The following is a 19,529-nucleotide window of genomic DNA, read 5'->3' on the forward strand; positions in this document are numbered from 1 at the left end:
GCAAGCATGGAGGCCGCTCAGCTCACTTTGGCAATTAGGAGCACATTAATCACCACACGCATTATCCAGCAGTATATGCAGCACCAGAACCTGGCAGAGCGATACCGGGTGAGGAGGCGACGTCAGCGCGGTCACATGAGTGATCAGGACATGGACACAGATTTCGCTGAAAGCATGGGCCCTGCCAATGCATGCCTCATGGTGCTAATGGGACAGGTTCATGCTGTGGAACGCCGATTCTGGGCTCGGGAAACAAGCACAGACTGGTGGGACCGCATAGTATTGCAGGTCTGGGACGATTCCCAGTGGCTGCGAAACTTTCACATGCGTAAGGGCACTTTCATGGAACTTTGTGACTTGCTTTCCCCTGCCCTGAAGCGCATGACTACCAAGATGAGAGCAGCCCTCACAGTTGAGAAGCGAGTGGCGATAGCCCTGTGGAAGCTTGCAACGCCAGACAGCTACCGGTCAGTTGGGAATCAATTTGGAGTGGGCAAATCTACTGTGGGGGCTGCTGTGATGCAAGTAGCCCACGCAATCAAAGATCTGCTGATATCAAGGGTAGTGACCCTGGGAAATGTGCAGGTCATAGTGGATGGCTTTGCTGCAATGGGATTCCCTAACTGTGGTGGGGCCATAGACGGAACCCATATCCCTATCTTGGCACCGGAGCACCAAGCCGGCGAGTACATAAACCGCAAGGGGTACTTTTCAATAGTGCTGCAAGCTCTGGTGATCGCCAACATCAGTGTGGGATGGCCAGGAAAGGTACATGACACTCGCATCTTCAGGAACTCTGGTCTGTTTCAAAAGCTGCAGGAAGGGACTTTATTCCCAGACCAGAAAATAACTGTTGGGGATGTTGAAATGCCTATATGTATCCTTGGGGACCCAGCCTACCCCTTAATGCCATGGCTCATGAAGCCGTACACAGGCAGCCTGGACAGTAATCAGGAGCTGTTCAACTATAGGCTGAGAAAGTGCAGAATGGTGGTAGAATGTGCATTTGGATGTTAAAGGCGCGCTGGCACAGTTTACTGACTCACTTAGACCTCAGCGAAACCAATATTCCCACTGTTATTACTGCTTGCTGTGCGCTCCACAACATCTGTGAGAGTAAGGGGGAGACGTTTATGGCGGGGTGGGAGGTTGAGTCAAATCGCCTGGCTGCTGGTTACGCGCAGCCAGACACCAGGGCGGTTAGAAGAGCACAGGAGGGCGCAGTATGCATCAGAGAAGCTTTGAAAACCAGTTTCATGACTGGCCAGGCTACGGTGTGAAAGTTCTGCTTGTTTCTCCTTGATGAAACCCCCCGCCCCTTGGTTCACTCTACTTCCCTGAAAGCTAACCACCCTCCCCTCCTCCTTCGATCACCGCTTGCAGAGGCAATAAAGTCATTGTTGCTTCACATTCATGCATTCTTTATTCATTCATCACACAAATAGGAGGATGACTACCAAGGTAGCCCACGAGGGGTGGTGGAGGAGGGAAGGAAAATGCCACACAGCACTTTAAAAGTTTACAACTTTAAAATTTATTGAATGCCAGCCTTCTGTTTTTTGGGCAATCCTCTGTGGTGGAGTGGCTGGTTGGCCGGAGGCCCCCCCACTGCGTTCTTGGGCGTCTGGGTGTGGAGGCTATGGAACTTGGGGAGGAGGGCGGTTGGTTACACAGGGGTTGTAGTGGCAGTCTGTGCTCCAGCTGCCTTTGCTGCAGCTCAGCCATACACTGGAGCATACTGGTTTGATCCTCCAGCAGCCTCAGCATTGAATCCTGCCTCCTCTCATCATGCTGCCGCCACATTTGAGCTTCAACCATGTCTTCAGCTCGCCACTTACTCTCTTCAGCCCGCCACCTCTCCTCCCGGTCATTTTGTGCTTTCCTGCACTCTGACATTATTTGCCTCCACGCATTCATCTGTGCTCTGTCAGTGTGGGAGGACAGCATGAGCTCAGAGAACATTTCATCACGAGTGCGTTTTTTTTTTCTTTCTAATCTTCACTAGCCTCTGGGAAGGAGAAGATCCTGTGATCGTTGAAACACATGCAGCTGGTGGAGAAAAAAAAAGGGACAGCGGTATTTAAAAAGACACATTTTATAAAACAGTGGCTACACTCTTTCAGGGTAAACCTTGCTGTTAACATTACATACATAGCACATGTGTTTTCATTACAAGGTCGCATTTTGCCTCCCCCCACCGCGTGGCTACCCCCTCAACCCTCCCCCCTCCCCGTGGCTAACAACAGGGAACATTTCTGTTCAGCCACAGACAAACAGCCCAGCAGGAACGGGCACCTCTGAGTATCCCCTGAAGAAAAGCACCCTATTTCAACCAGGTGACCATGAATGATATCTCACTCTCCTGAGGATAACACAGAGAGATAAAGAACAGATGTTGTTTGAACGCCAGCAAACATACACTGCAATGCTTTGTTGTACAATGATTCCCGAGTACGTGCTACTGGCCTGGAGTGGTAAAGTGTCCTACCATGGAGGACGCAATAAGGCTGCCCTCCCCAGAAACCTTTTGCAAAAGCTTTGGGTGTACATCCAGGAGAGCCGCGAATGCCAGGGCAAATTAATCCTTTCACATGCTTGCTTTTAAACCATGTATAGTATTTTAAAAGGTACACTCACTAGAGGTCCCTTCTCCGCCTGCCGGGTCCAGGAGGCAGCCTTGGATGGGTTCGGGGGGTACTGGCTCCAGGTCCAGGGTGAGAAACAGTTCCTGGCTGTCGGGAAAACCGGTTTCTCCGCTTGCTTGCTGTGAGCTATCTACAACCTCATCATCATCATCATCATCTTCTTCATCCCCAAAACCTGCTTCCGTGTTGCCTCCATCTCCATTGAAGGAGTCAAACAACACTGCTGGGGTAGTGGTGGCTGAACCCCCTAAAATGGCATGCAGCTCATCATAGAAGCGGCATGTTTGGGGCTCTGACCTGGAGTGGCTGTTCGCCTCTCTGGTTTTCTGGTAGGCTTGCCTCAGCTCCTTCAGTTTCACACAGCACTGCTTCGGGGCCCTGTTATGGCCTCTGTCCTTCATGCCCTGGGAGATTTTGACAAAGGTTTTGGCATTTCGAAAACTGGAACGGAGTTCTGATAGCACGGATTCCTCTCCCCGTACAGCAATCAGATCCCGTACCTCCCGTTCAGTCCATGCTGGAGCTCTTTTGCGATTCTGGGACTCCATCATGGTCACCTCTGCTGATGAGCTCTGCATGGTCACCTGCAGCTTGCCACGCTGGCCAAACAGGAAATGAGATTCAAAAGTTCGCTGTTCTTTTCCTGTCTACCTGGCCAGTGCATCTGAGTTGAGAGTGCTGTCCAGAGCGGTCACAATGGAGCACTCTGGGATAGCTCCCAGACGCCAATACCATTGAATTGTGTCCAGAGTACCCCAAATTTGACCCAGCAAGGCTGATTTAAGCGCTAATCCACTTGTCAGGGGTGGAGTAAGGAAATCGATTTTAAGAGCCCTTTAAGTCGAAATGAAGGGCTTCATCGTGTGGACGGGTGCAGGTTTACAATCGATTTAACGCTGCTAAATTCGACCTAAAGTCCTAGTGTAGACCAGGGCTTAGTTTTCCTTAGATCACATGAACATTATTTTGGGCTCATCTAGTTTGCACTTCTCCACTTCGTCAGCAAAAGAGAAATCACCATCTAATCTGCACTCTTCACTTGAGAGAATAAGGTGTGGAATAACAAGGCTTGTTACATTTCAGAACTGAAATATAAAGTGTTCAGAAATTAGGGGTTTGGGGCCATGTCTCTCAGGGGAGGGGGTTTGGGGGAAGGGACTCCCCCACACACTCACCGGCGCGAAGTGGAGCAGCCCAGCCCCAGCCCGCTCCACTCCGCCAGTTCCTAGCCGCGGCGCTCCACTTCCCGCCGCCGGTGAGTGCGGGGAAAGGATCGCCCCCTAGCACTCACCAGCGGCGGGAAGCGGAGCGCCGCAGCTGGGAGCTGGCAGAGTAGAGCTGGCTGAGGCCGGGCTGCTCCGCTTCCCACCGCTGCTGGTGAGTGGCGGGGGTGGGGGGAATCCCTTCCCCCAAGCGACATGGCGGCAGCCAGGGCAAGGGAAACGGAGCAGGCTGGGCCGCGTCGCTCCGCTTCCCACCGCCGGTGAGTGCGGGGGGCGATCCTTTCCCCGCACTCCCTAGTGGCGGGAAGCGGAGTGCGGCGGCTGGGAACTGGTGGAGTGGAGCGGGCTGGGGCCCAGGTTGCTCTGCTTCCCGCCACTGCTGATGGGTGCAGGGTCACTGGGGGAAGTGGAATGCATCCGATGAAGTGAGCTGTAGCTCTCAAAAGCTTATGCTCAAATAAATTGGTTAATCTCTAAGGTGCCACAAGCACTCCTTTTCTTTTTACGAATACAGACTAACACGGCTGCTACTCTGAAACCTATTTGTTTAGTGAATGTGCTGCGGATCCAGGGTTAGACAAGGTGGTGTTTGATCAGGGGCAGAGGACTGAACTTTCCCCTCTTAATGCTTCTTTTGGGAGGGAAGCTTTAATTGATGAACAAATTGCACAATCCGCCCATTTCCCTCCGTTAAAGCACTGTCTGGAAAGTGGATACTTTGGGTAAACAAGTGTGTTCCCTTTCCCATCCTAGCCATTCTTTTCATAGCAAGCACAATTATGTCTCCCTACCCAAATCTTGCTTCCTTTACCAAATTAGACCAGTCTCTTTGTCAATTACTGCTCTCTTATAATTGAATCTTTAACTTTCAGTTAGGATGGGGAGGGCAGGTCACAAATACAGGAGTATTAAAAAGGGAACCAATATAAAAAAGAGAGGGAGGACAATTCATAGTAAAAACCAGTGGCAAAACGAGAGAGAGAGAGAGAGAGAGTGAGTGGCTCAGGGGATTGGCCATTGGCTATGGTGCCTTTCATCTCCCCTATTACCATCAGATGTCTGTTCATCAGCCTGTTAGAACTGAGTTAAGTGATCAAAATCCAGTAGACCCCCAACTAGCAATCTCAGCAGAAAGGCCACTGACCAAATGGGTGTGGAGACTGAACTTTCCTCTTACATGGGGTGGCCCAACCTGGTTGGAGCTGAAGCAAACCGGTGGTATGGGGAAGCATCCATTGTCACTGCCTGAGTTATACCACTGCTGTTAATAAACAGAGTATAATCTTCACAGCTGTCCATCTAGCATTGGTACAGGAGCAGTGAATCTCTGAATCTCCCATCTATCCAACTTATATTGTTCCTGCTATTTTATTGAAATGAATGTTAAGCCTCTGCTATTTAGATCTATACTACTTGTAAAGGGCCTCTATTTGGTGGTGAGAAATACAACTGTTGTGTATGCAATACAAGGTGCTGTGAAGCTTCAGAGGGGTAGCCGTGTTAGTCTGGATCTGTAAAAGCAGCAAAGAGTCCTGTAGCACCTTATAGACTAACAGATGTATTGGAGCATGAGCTTTCGGGGGTGAATACCCACTTCGTCAGATGCAACTTTAGTGTAAAGTCATTAACACTATATGGGAGCAGCCACATACCTGTGCAAGAATGAAGTTTTGGGCTGTAGAACAACAATTCTTGGGGAAGAAACTGAATTAAGAAGGGGTTGCTAGAAAGTGGCAATGCATACCAAGTGCCAGAAAGGAGGAAAGAGAGAGCAGGCAAAGAAATCTTCCAGAGAGTATAAATTACCTAGTATCCAGGTACATGGAACAGCAACCAGTACCCACAACTGAATAGACTGTGTGTCATTGTTCATGAGCAGACATGCTGCTAAGGAAACAGACGAGACAAATATCTCTCTACCTACAAGAGCAAGAATGCTATAAGATAGGTAAGGACTGTACACAGACAAGTTTATCCCTACTCTCCCCTGAATCTTCCCCCTTATGTTTGTTTCCTCTGTTCTGGGTCAGAGACTAGACTAGTTTCTACCATGTTGTAAATCCAGGTTATTTTTCAATATTTCATACTTTTCATGTTGGGGGCCAATCTAACAATGCTTTCCATCCTATACATCCAGGCCCACATATGTTTATCTTTAGTTTATGGTTCTCTCTCTGTGTAAAATTGTTTCCTTTTCCTCATCTTCTAGAATCTTATTTGGTCGGGGTATCTGACCTAGGAGAGAGACTTACTGATAAGCAGACTTTGCAAACATTGATCTCCGGCGTATAGGGAGGTAGGGAAAAAGAGGTTGTTCTGTGTATAGGGCCAGGTCATAGGGAGGGGGAAAGCTTCTGGTTTTTCTTTGAAGCAGAATGGCGGATGGAAGGCATTGGAGGCATGGAAGGCCAAACAAGCTAAGGGTAAGGGATACAAGGCCACTACACGAGGGCTGAAAAATAGATATACTCACATTGGACATTAGGAAAAACTCATTGGATATATATTGTCGTCTTACCTATTGGGAAAATGAAAAACAGCAACATACTGGGCAAATTCTACTTTATTTTACACCCATGTAACCCCAATGCCTTCAGCACCATTGCTGAGGTGCAAATCAGAGGAGATTTTTTTCTCAGTGTGTTCAGAGATGAAGTAAAAGAATACAAATCATTCAAAAAATGTAAGATTGATAGTACTGAAGAAAGTCTTCTATTAAACCACATAAGTGCGCAGACAGCAACACAAGCTTGCTTTAGCTAGTGCATCTCACCTTTTACCTGCAGAGACTTCTCTAAGGGCTAGTACAGTTTTCCTGCCTATGCAATTCATGACCTCTCTGCTGAAACTTATACCACAAATGGATGTTTGGCTTCAAGATGGCTAGAAGGAACGGGACTGAAACACCAATTAATTTCACATAAGGCACCAGAGAATCATCACAAGGCAGCACTAACCTGGGTTAGATTCAACCAGAGACCAAGTGGTAAAAGACTCCAATATCCATTTACCAGTCCCAAGCCATCCAGTCACTCTCTATTCAGTTTGCTACACTATCATCAGAAGTGATGAATTATGAAACAGAAGCAAGAGAAGACGTCTGCCAAAGAAATCAGACCCACTTCATTACCAGCTATTTTTTATGCACCCCTCATGTTATCCCATATGTGAAGTTGGGCAAGTTAGAGCTATGTTCTCAAATATAAGTCACACGTTTGTAAAGGTTTAAAGTGTTCTTTGCCATGTGAACGTTCAAAATGCTATATTAGTCACCATGCCCATAGCTCTCCATTAATCGAAGCATTACAGCCAAAAACAAGTATAGGAGGTGGGTGGGGTTTCCCCTCACTCTCTTCTGGAAGCGGGGAGACTGAGTGCAAGTGACTTGGTTTGCAGTCCTACAGCTTGGTCTCAATCTCATTATGAAATTCACAATACCGTTGCAAACTATTGCAATGCCCTTCATTATTGAAGCACACCTCATACTCTTACCTGCTACAAATACAGTAATTCCTCTTCAAGGTCAAATGCTTCTGTAAGGAGATCCAATCAGTGCCAATAATAAAGGTTGCCTAATCCAGGTTACCCAAGAGGTTAATTAGGACAAGTGAAAGCTGAATGTCATTCCCTGAAATACAACACTGAAACACACACATTGCCTATCTATAAACAAGCTGATTATTGTGTTGAACCCTTAAATTGGACCTACCTTCATTCATTTATGCCACCTCACAGAGCAAAAACTAAGATGGTAACAGCTCATGTATATGCACTAATTTCATGCATTGTCCCTCTCTCTTTTAACTCATCAAAAAATCCCATTATAGATTACCTTTGTTTGCCCAGTGTCTGCAAGTCTGAGAGGGCAGGGGTGGGGATGTACAATTTTGCTGACAATTTTTGTTGTGGATGCGCACCGTTGCTACTACAATATCCTGTTTCATATGTCCCAATCCATGGTATTGTAAATCTTACACATCTATTCAGCTATTAGTACATCAGACATCACCTTTAAAGATTGATTAGTAACAAACTTTAAAACAGTGTAACAAAAAACAAAAACCCAGGAAAAGTGAAAATCATTTGTAGCGTGAACAAATCTGTTAAATTTTGATAGATAATCCCACAATTTGTACTAGTTCAGTCTCTCTCCTGATCCAGAATTGTAGGTAGAGATCAGCGTGTGGGCCATTGTCAGTGACTATTACTGAAGGACGGTCTTCCCAAAGAGACGAGTCTTACTTTTTTCCTGAAGCAGACAAGCCTCAGGCTTATCTCCAGTATGAGTTCAACAGCTAAGGGCCTTCTACTGAGAAGCCTCCATTCTCACGTCTCATGTTTTACAGTAGGCTCCATCATTTGCATCATCCCAGTTGATCTCAGCTGTCATGGTTGGTTGTGGAGAGACAGGCAGTGACTAAAATATAGAGCCTACCACATTCAGGGCTTTAAAGATAACAGGGAAACACCTTAAAGCAAATCTGGAACTGGATCAGAAACCAGTAGAAATTATAGATAACTGACACAATGTGCCATCTTTGGACTACTCTGCTTTAGAATACACGGCCACATGATCAGCCAAACACAGCTTTCACACTCCTCTTGCCTTCAATCCCAAATAAAGGGATATGCAATATTGACCTTTTCCATTTTAAAAAAAGAAGCCAATCTGTGGCCCACCTGTGGGATTAACCAGAAGGTCATTTTAATCAGGTTTTTGTGACAAGCATATTTCATCTTAAAGTCTAGAGGATTCTGCTTATATCTGGTATTCCTTCTAGACACCAAGATCCTAGTATAGGAGATTGTCATCTGTATTAGTGCTGATGCTTTACAAAAGCTGGAGAGTTTAGTTCCAGCCAGAGATCAGAAGCTGAGCTAGCATGTGTGTGTGTGTGTGTGTGTGTCATTCAGTTGGCAAGATCTACCTCCCCACATGCACCTCACCCCACCCACTTGCTTTTCTGAAGTTTATCAGATGAGCATGAAGTTGCTGTAACCTGTCAGTGTGACTGTGCTTCTGGTGGCATGATCTGGAGGCAGGAGAGCAGCACAGGACCATGCAGAAATAATGGAGCACTTCACATTTACACGAACACTGGATAAAAATCCAATAGCCAGGAAAGTCAGGAACCTGAGGTGATGAGGTGTTACTGCTACTGAGAGAACAGCCTTGGTACTGCTGTGGTTCACAGTCTCAGTCTATATACGACCACAAAATATTTGTTCTCTTCTCAGCCTCAGGAAAAAACCCAACATATTTAGTTCTGGATGTAGACAACTATGGAAAGGGTAGGACCTATGGTCTGTAAGGAACTGGTCTAGAAGATAGCACATTTAAACTTTTATTCTCCATTTCATTTTAATGTTAAAAGATGCCATGACCTCCATGTAGACACCAACCCATGTAACTAGCTAAGAATTTCCAATGTACCCATCACTGCAGTAATCCAGAGGCCAAATACAACAATGTAAGTAGTAGCTTTTCTATACAGGAATGGACAATTTCCTCCAAATTGATCACATTGCTAGGATCATTCTGGAGAAACATAAGGAAAGCGGATAATCTCACTAGCCATTTTGTAGGGGAAGTCCGCAAAAAAAAAAAAAGAAAACAAGAAGTGTTTTCCATTGTGCCCAGAGAGATGAAACATGAGTTCTCCCTCCACTCCAGAGGTAAGGATTTCCACCATCCAGGGTCTCCCCCCCCCCCCCCCCACATTGGGATCATATGCAGGAATTTGAGTCTCTATAGCTACAGTGTTTTAATAAAACTAGCATCCTTTTTACATGGATTACTTTAATCAGATATGGCAATAATGAAACTCATGGCTGCTCTGACAGCTCACTCAAGATTACAACATAAGAGAACACCTTATCCCACCCCAGCTGGAACTGAGACTTTCCCTCCAATGACTGGAAGTGTCTACAGTGCAACCTTGTTACTCTCTAAATGGAAAATCAGTGAAAGAAAGTCATCAGGTGGTGCACTTACAGCTCCTCCTGGTGGGTGAAAATAGGTAAGGCACAGATTTAAGTAAATTTTCCAGGGATTGGAATTAAAATTATAACCAGGGATTATATTATGGGAGTCTGTGATAAATACAGGTTGAAAATGCCCAAGAAACTCAGAAATGCAATGTCTAATTATAAATTTATTGATTCAGACTGATATAGCCCCAAGGGCTGCCCCTTAGGATAGAACAGAGAAGTAGTAAAAGAAACATATTCAGAGGCCAAAGCTTGATGAAGAGAAAGACCAAAAAACATAGTTCTTCCTTTATCCATATAAAAGGGTGTTTTAATGTTTTACAGAAAATACAGCAATATGCATGATTTCAGAATTGGGAAATACTATAAAATGAAAGGAATAGCATAGGTCCAAGTACTAAACGTCTCACACCTTCTCTTTGACATGGTCGCTCAGAAAAATAATGTTATCTGAAAGGAAAAACAACAGAGTAGTTAATTTTCAGGATCAGATAGATACGCATAGCAAGACAAAATACTATCTGCACACACACACAACTTTGTAAGGAAGTTAAAAATAAAATGCAGGGGCTTGTACTCTTTCAGTATCCAAAACAAATATCCCATGAAAAATAACACTGATGGAAATCGATGCTTCTATATTTTTCCCCAGGTCAAGAGACCTTTTCAAGGTGAACATAAGTATTTTCAAGCATGTGCCCACAAGCGTCTAACAGGGTTAATGGGAAAATATATCACTAGAGGCAGTTTTCAAAAAAGATCTGAATTTGTCCGTCTTAGAAATCTATTATCACTGATAATTTCTTGCTTATGCTGGACATCCCAAAATGAAATGAGCTGATGCTATCATCCCCCCATAATCGGCATGGAGCAGGACTAAGGGAAGTTCACATTTAACTTCCAGTGGTCTCTTAAATTCTCAATAACCCTACTTTAAAGAGCTATTAAAAAGAACCACTGAAAGAAGAGACTTGCCATATACCTACAGGCAGGCTCTCTGAAAGTGTGCCAATAACAAGGGTCAATATCACCAGTGTAGTACGTGCTGGGCCATCTGAACAAGTGGGCTTATGACTGCAAGAACATTGCACTTTGGGAACAACCAAAAGTAAATATCGAAAGTGTATGTTTTGTTCACTTCTATATTTGAAACAAGAATGTTTCACTTTGAAAGAAGAATGTTTCCTTTATAACTCAGCTTTTTTGGGCCCATTTCTAAAAAACCCCTAAAGTTTCAGGATACTGATCTCTCCAATAAGACACAGAACTAAAAACAAAAAATCACTGCCATTTAGAGAAGCAAAGAGGACGAGTCTCTGAACTTTCCATCTTTCTTCATGATTGTTCCTAGCCCAAAGAACCAGTCCCCTCCCTCCCTCTTTTGCTATTCTTGGCCACCTCACTCCTACTTTCCAAATTCCCCATGGAGCTATATCCACATGACACTCCTTTCACAGGGAGAAGACCTTAATGTTTAGTGGAAAGCCTAAAATCAAAGGCTTAGACAGAAAAATTTTCCCTGCTGAAGTTGACAAGGCCAATCTTGTACAGCAGTGTACATGTCCAATTTTCTCTCCAATGTGCAGCACAGAGAAAATGCACAAACACCCACTTGCTACAATTTACTGCTGTGTGTCAGCAACTTTTCAGCATTCCACAAATGTTTGCTACCTCTTTCCTGCCTAATTCTTTTCATAAACTGTGTCAGATGACACCTACTGGCACAGACCAGGAACTAAAAATACAACCATAGATACATTCTCTCAAAATCCCAAATTATGAAGTTTGGGAATGAGGAGGGGAAGGAGGATAAACCACTTTTAATTTCTCTGTTCCCCTTCAACTTCTGGAAATGGCAAAACAAGATATTTTGACTTAGAAAGTTTGTTACCTGCTATGATTGTTGTGGCCTGCCGCCTCACATTGTTTTTATCTGTATATTCACCGTAGTCTATCTTCCCTTCCACATAGATTCGAGCACTAACATGAACATAAGAATTCAGTTCACAGGCAAGAGGATTACATCATTATTTTTATTCTATAAATTGTCTGTTCAGAGATCTTGCCTCATTTGTCTGTAGTATTTGAGCACTAAAAGCTTTAAGCAGGACATGCTTCTATTTTAACATCTACACTGAACCACCCCCCACTGTGCCTGATTCACATTGAATTAACTGATTGTTAAGGCATTCAATCCTCAAGCATTCTTTTTACCCCACTTACCCCTTCTTCACATACTGATATGCCACATCTCTCAGGCCTGGCCTAAACACAGAGATCCTGTGCCATGTTGTCTTTTGGGTGATATCACCTATGTTACATGAAAGGAAGAATAATGAATTACAAATGTGCAGAAGGATGCCATGTCCTCTCTCTAACACAACAAACCGTGGAGGGCTTGTTTCAACACTTAAGTGCTCCTCAGCTAAGAAGTCAAGTGACTGATCTGAAAAATGGAAATTTACTGTTATTGAAACTTCCACTCTTCTTCCTTTCAGGGCCAGAAACACTGTGCAACATGACACAAGTATAACGAGAGAACATACACTGTGTACCTTTGCTTAGAAACCACGGCTCACATTACACACAATTATTTCTCCCTGCAGCCTGCACATTGTAAACAGGCTAGGAGAAAAGTATGCAGTTACAAATTGAAAGTGGCATCTAAACAAAAATGTAGTCATTATTTCATCTCCAGTGGGAGGTAATGGGAGAATGGACTCTACTCCACCCCCACAAAGTCTATGTGAAATGATGAACGAGCAATAGCTGGAGGCTTCCTCTGTCCTTCTTAGAAAAGTCTGCCACAAATCACTATCCAACAGATGCCTTTGAGAAATACTAAAGTGCTTCCTGGATATACATGATGAGCAAGCTCCTCAGCTAGTATAAACTGGCATAAATGGAGCTACATGGATTTATATCAGCAAAGGCTCTGGATTGGTATTATTTAATGTTAAAACAGCATTACAACAGGTGAAAAACACATTATTCCACTCCAGTAACTACTCAGACTCACCTGCCTGGAACACCTCACTTTCCCCTGATCGCCACATCTCATTGGTTGCAAGAGAAAAAATTGTAACAGGATTTTTCCCCTCCACTTGCCTCATAACAGGGTCCTGTCCTACTCGACCAAGTAACTGGATACGATTCAGGGCTGAAATGTGTGGGACAAAAAATATCAGACTGAGGTGCACCAGGAGAAAAAGGACATATCTTTGAAAGAGTTCAAGTTCAGGATGACTGCTTGGACTGGTCCCAAGAACTTTTGCATGGATCAATTTCAGCTTTTCTAACCTCGATAAGTTACAAGTCAGGATAGTAGTTTATCACAAAACCCAAGGAATCCAGATTCTCTGACTTCTAATGATGCCTATACTAATGCTGACCAAGATCACTGAGGATCCCCCATTACAGGAGTGAAGGATCTGTTCACACTGTTCATTTTCTTCTATTCCTTGTCCTAATACTTCATTTATATATATTTTTATTATATATATATAAAATTTTTAAAAACAAAATCTTGACTTTTGTATTTTTACCATAACAAAGCTGCAATAATTCTTCCCTCACTCCATCATTACAAGCCTTAGTAAAATCTAAAATCCCTTAAAGTTATGTTTTGATGATTACCACCTTTTTTTTTTGCACTTTAATTCCAATAGAGTTTTAAACAGCCAATGTCTCACTGACTCCTAGCGTTAGTAACAAATGCTTTATATTATTTGAAAAGGATTTCAAGCTTTCAGATGGTATGATGGTTTCTAGTTCTGACAATTTATCACTACTAAAATCATGTCTGAATCAAAAGGGAGGGCGTAAAACAAGATAGTAATCAGAATGGCATAGTAATAAGAACGATAAGTTTTATGTCCAATATTTCATGGCCTGCCATGGCTATAAATTAGTACTTAGAATTCCAGCTTTCCAGTGTTAGAAAGCATTTGCTTCTACCCTTGGTGGTCTGGAAGACAGTCCTGCAGACACCTTTTGTACCTCCAAGATATGCACGTATCTAAAATCGCACAGCTACTCAATTTATCACTGTAACCTTGGTCCTTCTTTGGCCCATTCCCTTTACTGTTTTGTTATTCCCACTCAATTCATTATATATATATATATATATATATATATATATATAAAAAAATTAGAATGTAAGTTCTAAGGGGCATTAACAGTTGTGCCATGAAGTGCCTAGCATAATTTTGGGCACTATAAAATAATAAATTATTATTTAATAGCAACTGCCTGCTCTCTATTTTCACTGGTTGGATCGCATACAGAGAAACATTTCTGAAGATATGCAGAAATACGATCAGATAAAGATTAGATAAGATAAAACATTGTTTCCCTTAAAAGGTCAACTGCAGCATGATTAAGAAGTCAGAATGAAATAAGATATTACACAAGTAAAATGTAAAAGCTGATGATTCTTGAAGAAAGGAATATTTTTTTGTTCTTCCACAACAGTAATAGCAACATATTATAACATTTATTAAAGACACCACACGTTTGACTATTAGTAGTCTTAGCAGAGAGGAAGAGGACTGAATGGGCCTGGAGACGGAATTTACTCTCACTCTTTGCTGAGGAGCATTTGCTAGTCACTCTGGGAAGAAGATATCTAACCAGGCTTTTATAACATGCTCATCACCATTGTTTCTGAGCGCTTATACTTGTACAGGAGCCTCTTCTGCAAGCAGAGGACATAATACATCTCTGGGCAGACCCATCAGGCACATTTCAGTAGTACTAAGATTCTCAAACAAATAACAGATACTTACATCTTTCAAGTATCAAGGAGGTGGCAGAATCAGACTCATGTCTTATAAACTGACGAAGCACCTAGAAGGACAGACAGATGTTTAAGGTTCCAAGCCAGTTAATCCTGAACACCAGGACTCTGATAATTTGAAGAGATTTAGTTAACAAATAGAGAATAATAATTGAGTTTCAGGGCATTTTCTGAATTAGGGTCCAGTTCAGCAAAATGAAGCTAATAGGATTACACGGGCACTTAAAAGTCAAGCATGTGGTTAGTGCATTGCTGGATGGGAAAAGCTAATGTCCTGAAGCCATGCCTTCAGCTAGTAGCCGTTGGGAAATTTCCTGCCCAACTATCGCTGTTTCTATATGATGTGTAGTAGAAAATATATTTACAGACACTTGGTATTGATTTTTTTTTTCTGTTATTTTTCTGCTTTACTTTGGGTACAGACAAGATGTGCATATCAGCAGCTCTACATATGATTTTATTGACATAAGTGGTGCAGTGACCCCAATTCACCCTTCAAAAGCTAAAAACAATTAAGTGCCACAAAAATTTGAGACTCACTGTAGGTAAACATAACTGGAGAAAAGGGAAGGAAAGACTCAATGCTTGCAAGTGCCATGTCAGAGGAGGAAGAAAGCGGCAATAGCTGTAAAAAGCCAGGAAGCATATCTGTACAAGATCCATAAACAAGGATTGCAGATATGGTAAATTTCGTACAAGGGGAGAGGGGGGTGGCAGAAGGAGCAAACAGGACCGGCTGACAATCCTTCTAGTGACAAAGATTAAAATAGAGGCTAATGCAACAGAAAAATGCTTTGGCATATTGATTTGGCCACCTACTGAGGCAATTTGCTTTTTACGTTTAAGATATCTAGAATTAATGCCCTGTGTATGCCAGTCAGATTTATAGAATCATTTTTCATTTGGCTTAAAATGACTGTTAAATTAAGGCCAGAAAACAAAATCTTGGAATTCCCCAAAGCTATGGGTTCTGCAGTGTTTATGAACGAAATGAGGCACAGTATACCTGATGGGTGGAAGAAACAACATGAGGCCTGACAGACACAAAGGGAAACTTTTATTTTTCCTAATAATGGATTCAACTTTGCAGTATGTACGGTTGCATGGCATGGGGGTGGTTTACGTAGGAAGAGCTTTTCCTATATATTACAACGGAATTTAATATGATGTTGTAAGTATTCCATACTGTACTGTAATGATCCCCTGTGATTTTTCTACCCACACGGGGAGAGTTGTGCAAGTTCTTTATCACAGAGTATGGTTTGATGGACATAAATTATTCATTTAAACTGGAAATATGATACAACTTACAGTTAAGGATGGTGGTGAAGAGAATGAGAACTATGGAGTCAAAATTAATATCTATGACAGATACATTTTTGCAAATATTTTGGTGGAGAGCCTTGCTACCTTCTGGGTTGTGATTCAACCAACTAGTGGGGCTGAAACAGAAAGAAGGTTACTAACCCTCTTGGCAGTTCCAGTCCTGGGACGAGAGAAAGTTTTTGGAGCAACTGATACAATACTTTCCGTATTAAAGCATTAAATAGATCACACTGCATAAGTTTGCCACAGTGGGTATAATGGGATCAAGTACCACCTCAGGTCATACCTCTGTGAAGAAGGGCTTTTAGTTGTGGAAAATCTTGTTAAGGGAGAACAGTAAGAGCCAGCTGTCAGTTACTGAGGAATCCTAAGGAACCCAGATGAATGTTATGATTTGATGGGTCTACAGAGAGTGTTCAATTAGCCAATTTTTGATTATTGCAGCAAGGAAAACAGTCTCACTCATTCAACAGTGGTGACAGGAATTACTTTCTTTTGGAGCCCCCTGCAGGGAAACATGTGCACTTGTAAATAATACAATGCATCATTACATTAAATAATGTGTGACAGGCACTCAGAGCAAGATTCAGCTAGTCTAGGGTGGGAAGAGTGGTTAAAACCTTGATTACTTTGATACAGAAAGAAAAGAAACACTGCTTACTCTATATCTATCTATCTATCTATACACACACACATATATATTTTTCCTTACAGCCTTAAAGAAAAAAATTATAGTTAGGATGGCTGGTTAAAGTGCTTCAAGTTCAAAAATGGAAGGACATAGCACTCACAAGCAGAGAACTAGGCACATGTTTACAACTTTGCAGGACTGTGTATTTAACAGTGTATTAAGATGAAGGATTTTGCATGCAATTATTTTTAATGGTAACATAAGAACAATACTGCACATAGTTAATTATGTTACTATTTAAATTGTTCATGCACTAGACTGTACATCATTAGACTGTGCATGATACAAAATTTTTAACAAAACAAAACCAGTAACTTGTTACCTGTATTATTGGCCTGCGCAACATTTCGGCTGTTTTCTTTTTCTGTGATTAGACTGTGAATTTAAGAACATGGGAGGGTGGAAAAAAACAACAGAAGATGAGCATTCAATTTCCCCTACCAGTTAGGTCATGTCTATACATATGGTGCTGCAGCGGCACAGCTGCACCGTTGCAGTGCATCTGGTAGTGATGCTTTATGCTAAAATAAAATGCTGACACAATCCTGTCCACACCGGCACTTATATTGGTGTAACTTATGTAGCTCAGGAGGGTGGTTTATTCACACCCTTGAGTGACATAAATTATGTCAACATAAGCAGCAGTGTAGCCAATGCTTCATATCTATTTAAATCATTAGTTGATTCTGCCACTTAACATTCCCTCCCCCCCACCATACACATGTCAGATCACAAGAACGGCCATACTAGGTCAGACCAAAGGTCCATCTACCCCAGTATCCTGTCTTCCAACAGTGGCCAACTAAATCGAACTAAACATTTACTTTTTAAGAGTCTCATTCAAAACACAGGGCAGGTCTACACAGACTACAGGGCCACAGCTGCACCGGTGCAACTGCAGCGCTTCAGTGCAGACACTACTATACCTCAGTGAGAGTCGGAAGCCCTCCCGCTGACACAGCGCTGCCTACGCTGGGGGTTAGGTCAGTACCAACTGCATCGCTCAGGGGTGTGAATTTTCCCCAGCCCCGAACAACACAGTCATCATGCCTATGTCCCTCTGCAATGTAGCCCTGACCACACTACAAAACCTTGGCATCCAGGGCAAACAAGCCCAAAAGCCTAATGGCTCCACAGCTACCGCGCAACCCTGCCCCTGGCTCCCGTGCGGCCAGAGTGAGCTCCCAGGGCACTGCCGGGACGAGAGACCTCCCTGGGCTGCTCCCACCCCCAGCACAGAAACCCTGGCCAGACCCCAAACAGGCACCTCACCTCACCCCCCCCCCGGGTTGTGCTGCCAAACTGGACCGGGAGGGGAGCAGCTCGGAGGCGCCCGAGCGGAGGCGGGGGGGTCGGAAGGGATCTAAGAGGGGCGGGGCCGCTGGGCTCGGGCCGTCACGCGCTCACCGCGCGCCGGGGCAGGGCTGTCCCCGCGGTGTCCGGCTCCGGCCTCGCGGCGAGGCTGACACTGGCGCCGGCCTCGGCACCGGAAACACGCGCCCAGCCCCGCCCCTTCCCTCCGTCTGCGAGCGGGGAAAGTCGGAAAGGGTCCGGCCGGAAACTCGACCCCGCCTCCGCAGTTCCGGCGGCGACTGGGCCCGAGCCCAGGCCTAGGCGGTTCCCGCCCCGCGCCGGGGCTCCGTCCGGCTCCTCCCTGCTCCACTAGGGAGGGGGCCGGGTGCTCGGCGCTGCGCTGCCGCCCAGGCGTTACGGCGGTGTCCGCGCCTGAGCCGAGGCCTCAGCCGCTGCTGCTGGCCCCTCCCACCCCGCGCGCGAGCCGCGGAGCAGCGCCCTGGCCGGGGGCGGGGCTTGTCGTTAAGTTTCCATGTGCGGAAAATCGACACCCCCGCCCCGCCCCTTCCCCGAGGCCACGCCCCTGCTCGCTCTACCCCCCCCCCCCCCCTTTCGCGCTCTGGCGGCGCTCGGAAGCGGCTGGTGCGTCTCTCTGGCTCCTGGGCGCGCGCGCGCGCGGGGGGCGGGGCAGGGGGTCTACACTTGCTGCCCCCGCCCGCGGGAGCTGCGGAGCCGGCACTCGGGGCAGAGGCAGCGCACAGGCAGCCCCTGGCCGCCCGGCACGTGGGAGCTCGCGGGAGATGCCGGCAGCTTCCCTGGAGCGTGCCCGCCCTGCTGCAGCTGGCTACCGGCCTTTTAACATCCCGGGCAGTAGAGCTGCCCGGAGCCACTAGGGTCCCGTTTTGACAGGGTGCTTTGGTTAAAAAACCCCACACAAACAGATGCCTGGCAACCCTGGGCAGATAGGCTTGTGGCCAAGGACGATCACTGCCCCCCCCCGGACCAGGTTTCAGGAGAGTTGGAATTGACCGGCAAAGCCGCAAATTTGCTGCTCGAGTACTTCGTCGCGGTTGCTTTAAGCTGCTTTGGTGTATCAGTTGTGACCTAGGAGGGTGGTTATAAAGATAAAACTTTTTGACTCTCTGCATCTCATTAAATTAGCTTCTTCCGTCTCCCCCCCACACCTGTGACAATGTAAAGTGGTGACAATTTAAAATAGTCATAGCTGCTAAGGGGGAATATTCTCAACAGTTTATCTGAATTGTGTGTGTGTTCCTGGCTCAGTTTACCCTATATGCAGAAAGAACAGGAGGACTTTTGGCACCTTAGAGACTAACACATTTATTTGAGCATAAGCTTTTGTGAGCTAGAGCTCACTTCATTGGCTGCTACTCTGAAATTTACCCTATATGTTACTCAAGTATCTAAGTGATGAGACAAGGGTGTGTGATCATTGCAGAGTCCCCTGGGGCAGGTGTAACTGCTGTCTAGGTGCCTGGGCCCAGACTACAGTTGACACTGTGTCTTAGCAACTGATGTTTAGGGCTCATCTGCAAGAATCA

At 44.8% G+C, this 19,529-nt stretch overlaps 1 protein-coding gene across 1 annotated transcript; it reads right to left on the reverse strand.

The window, feature by feature from the left end:
* Positions 1-10,003: 10,003 nt before the first annotated feature.
* Positions 10,004-18,437, reverse strand: SSBP1 (single stranded DNA binding protein 1). The gene is made up of 7 exons (XM_048830494.2): positions 18,082-18,437; positions 16,997-17,049; positions 14,647-14,707; positions 12,879-13,019; positions 12,083-12,170; positions 11,751-11,839; positions 10,004-10,309 (listed from the first exon to the last, which is right to left on the reverse strand). The coding sequence occupies exons 2-7, from the start codon at positions 17,018-17,020 to the stop codon at positions 10,266-10,268; spliced, it is 447 nt and encodes a 148-aa protein (XP_048686451.1). The 5' UTR covers positions 17,021-17,049; positions 18,082-18,437; the 3' UTR covers positions 10,004-10,265.
* Between the last annotated feature and the right edge of the window lie 1,092 nt (positions 18,438-19,529).

The sequence above is a fragment of the Caretta caretta genome, chromosome 1 (assembly GCF_965140235.1).
Source record: "Caretta caretta isolate rCarCar2 chromosome 1, rCarCar1.hap1, whole genome shotgun sequence".
NCBI classification, from domain to species: domain Eukaryota; kingdom Metazoa; phylum Chordata; order Testudines; family Cheloniidae; genus Caretta; species Caretta caretta.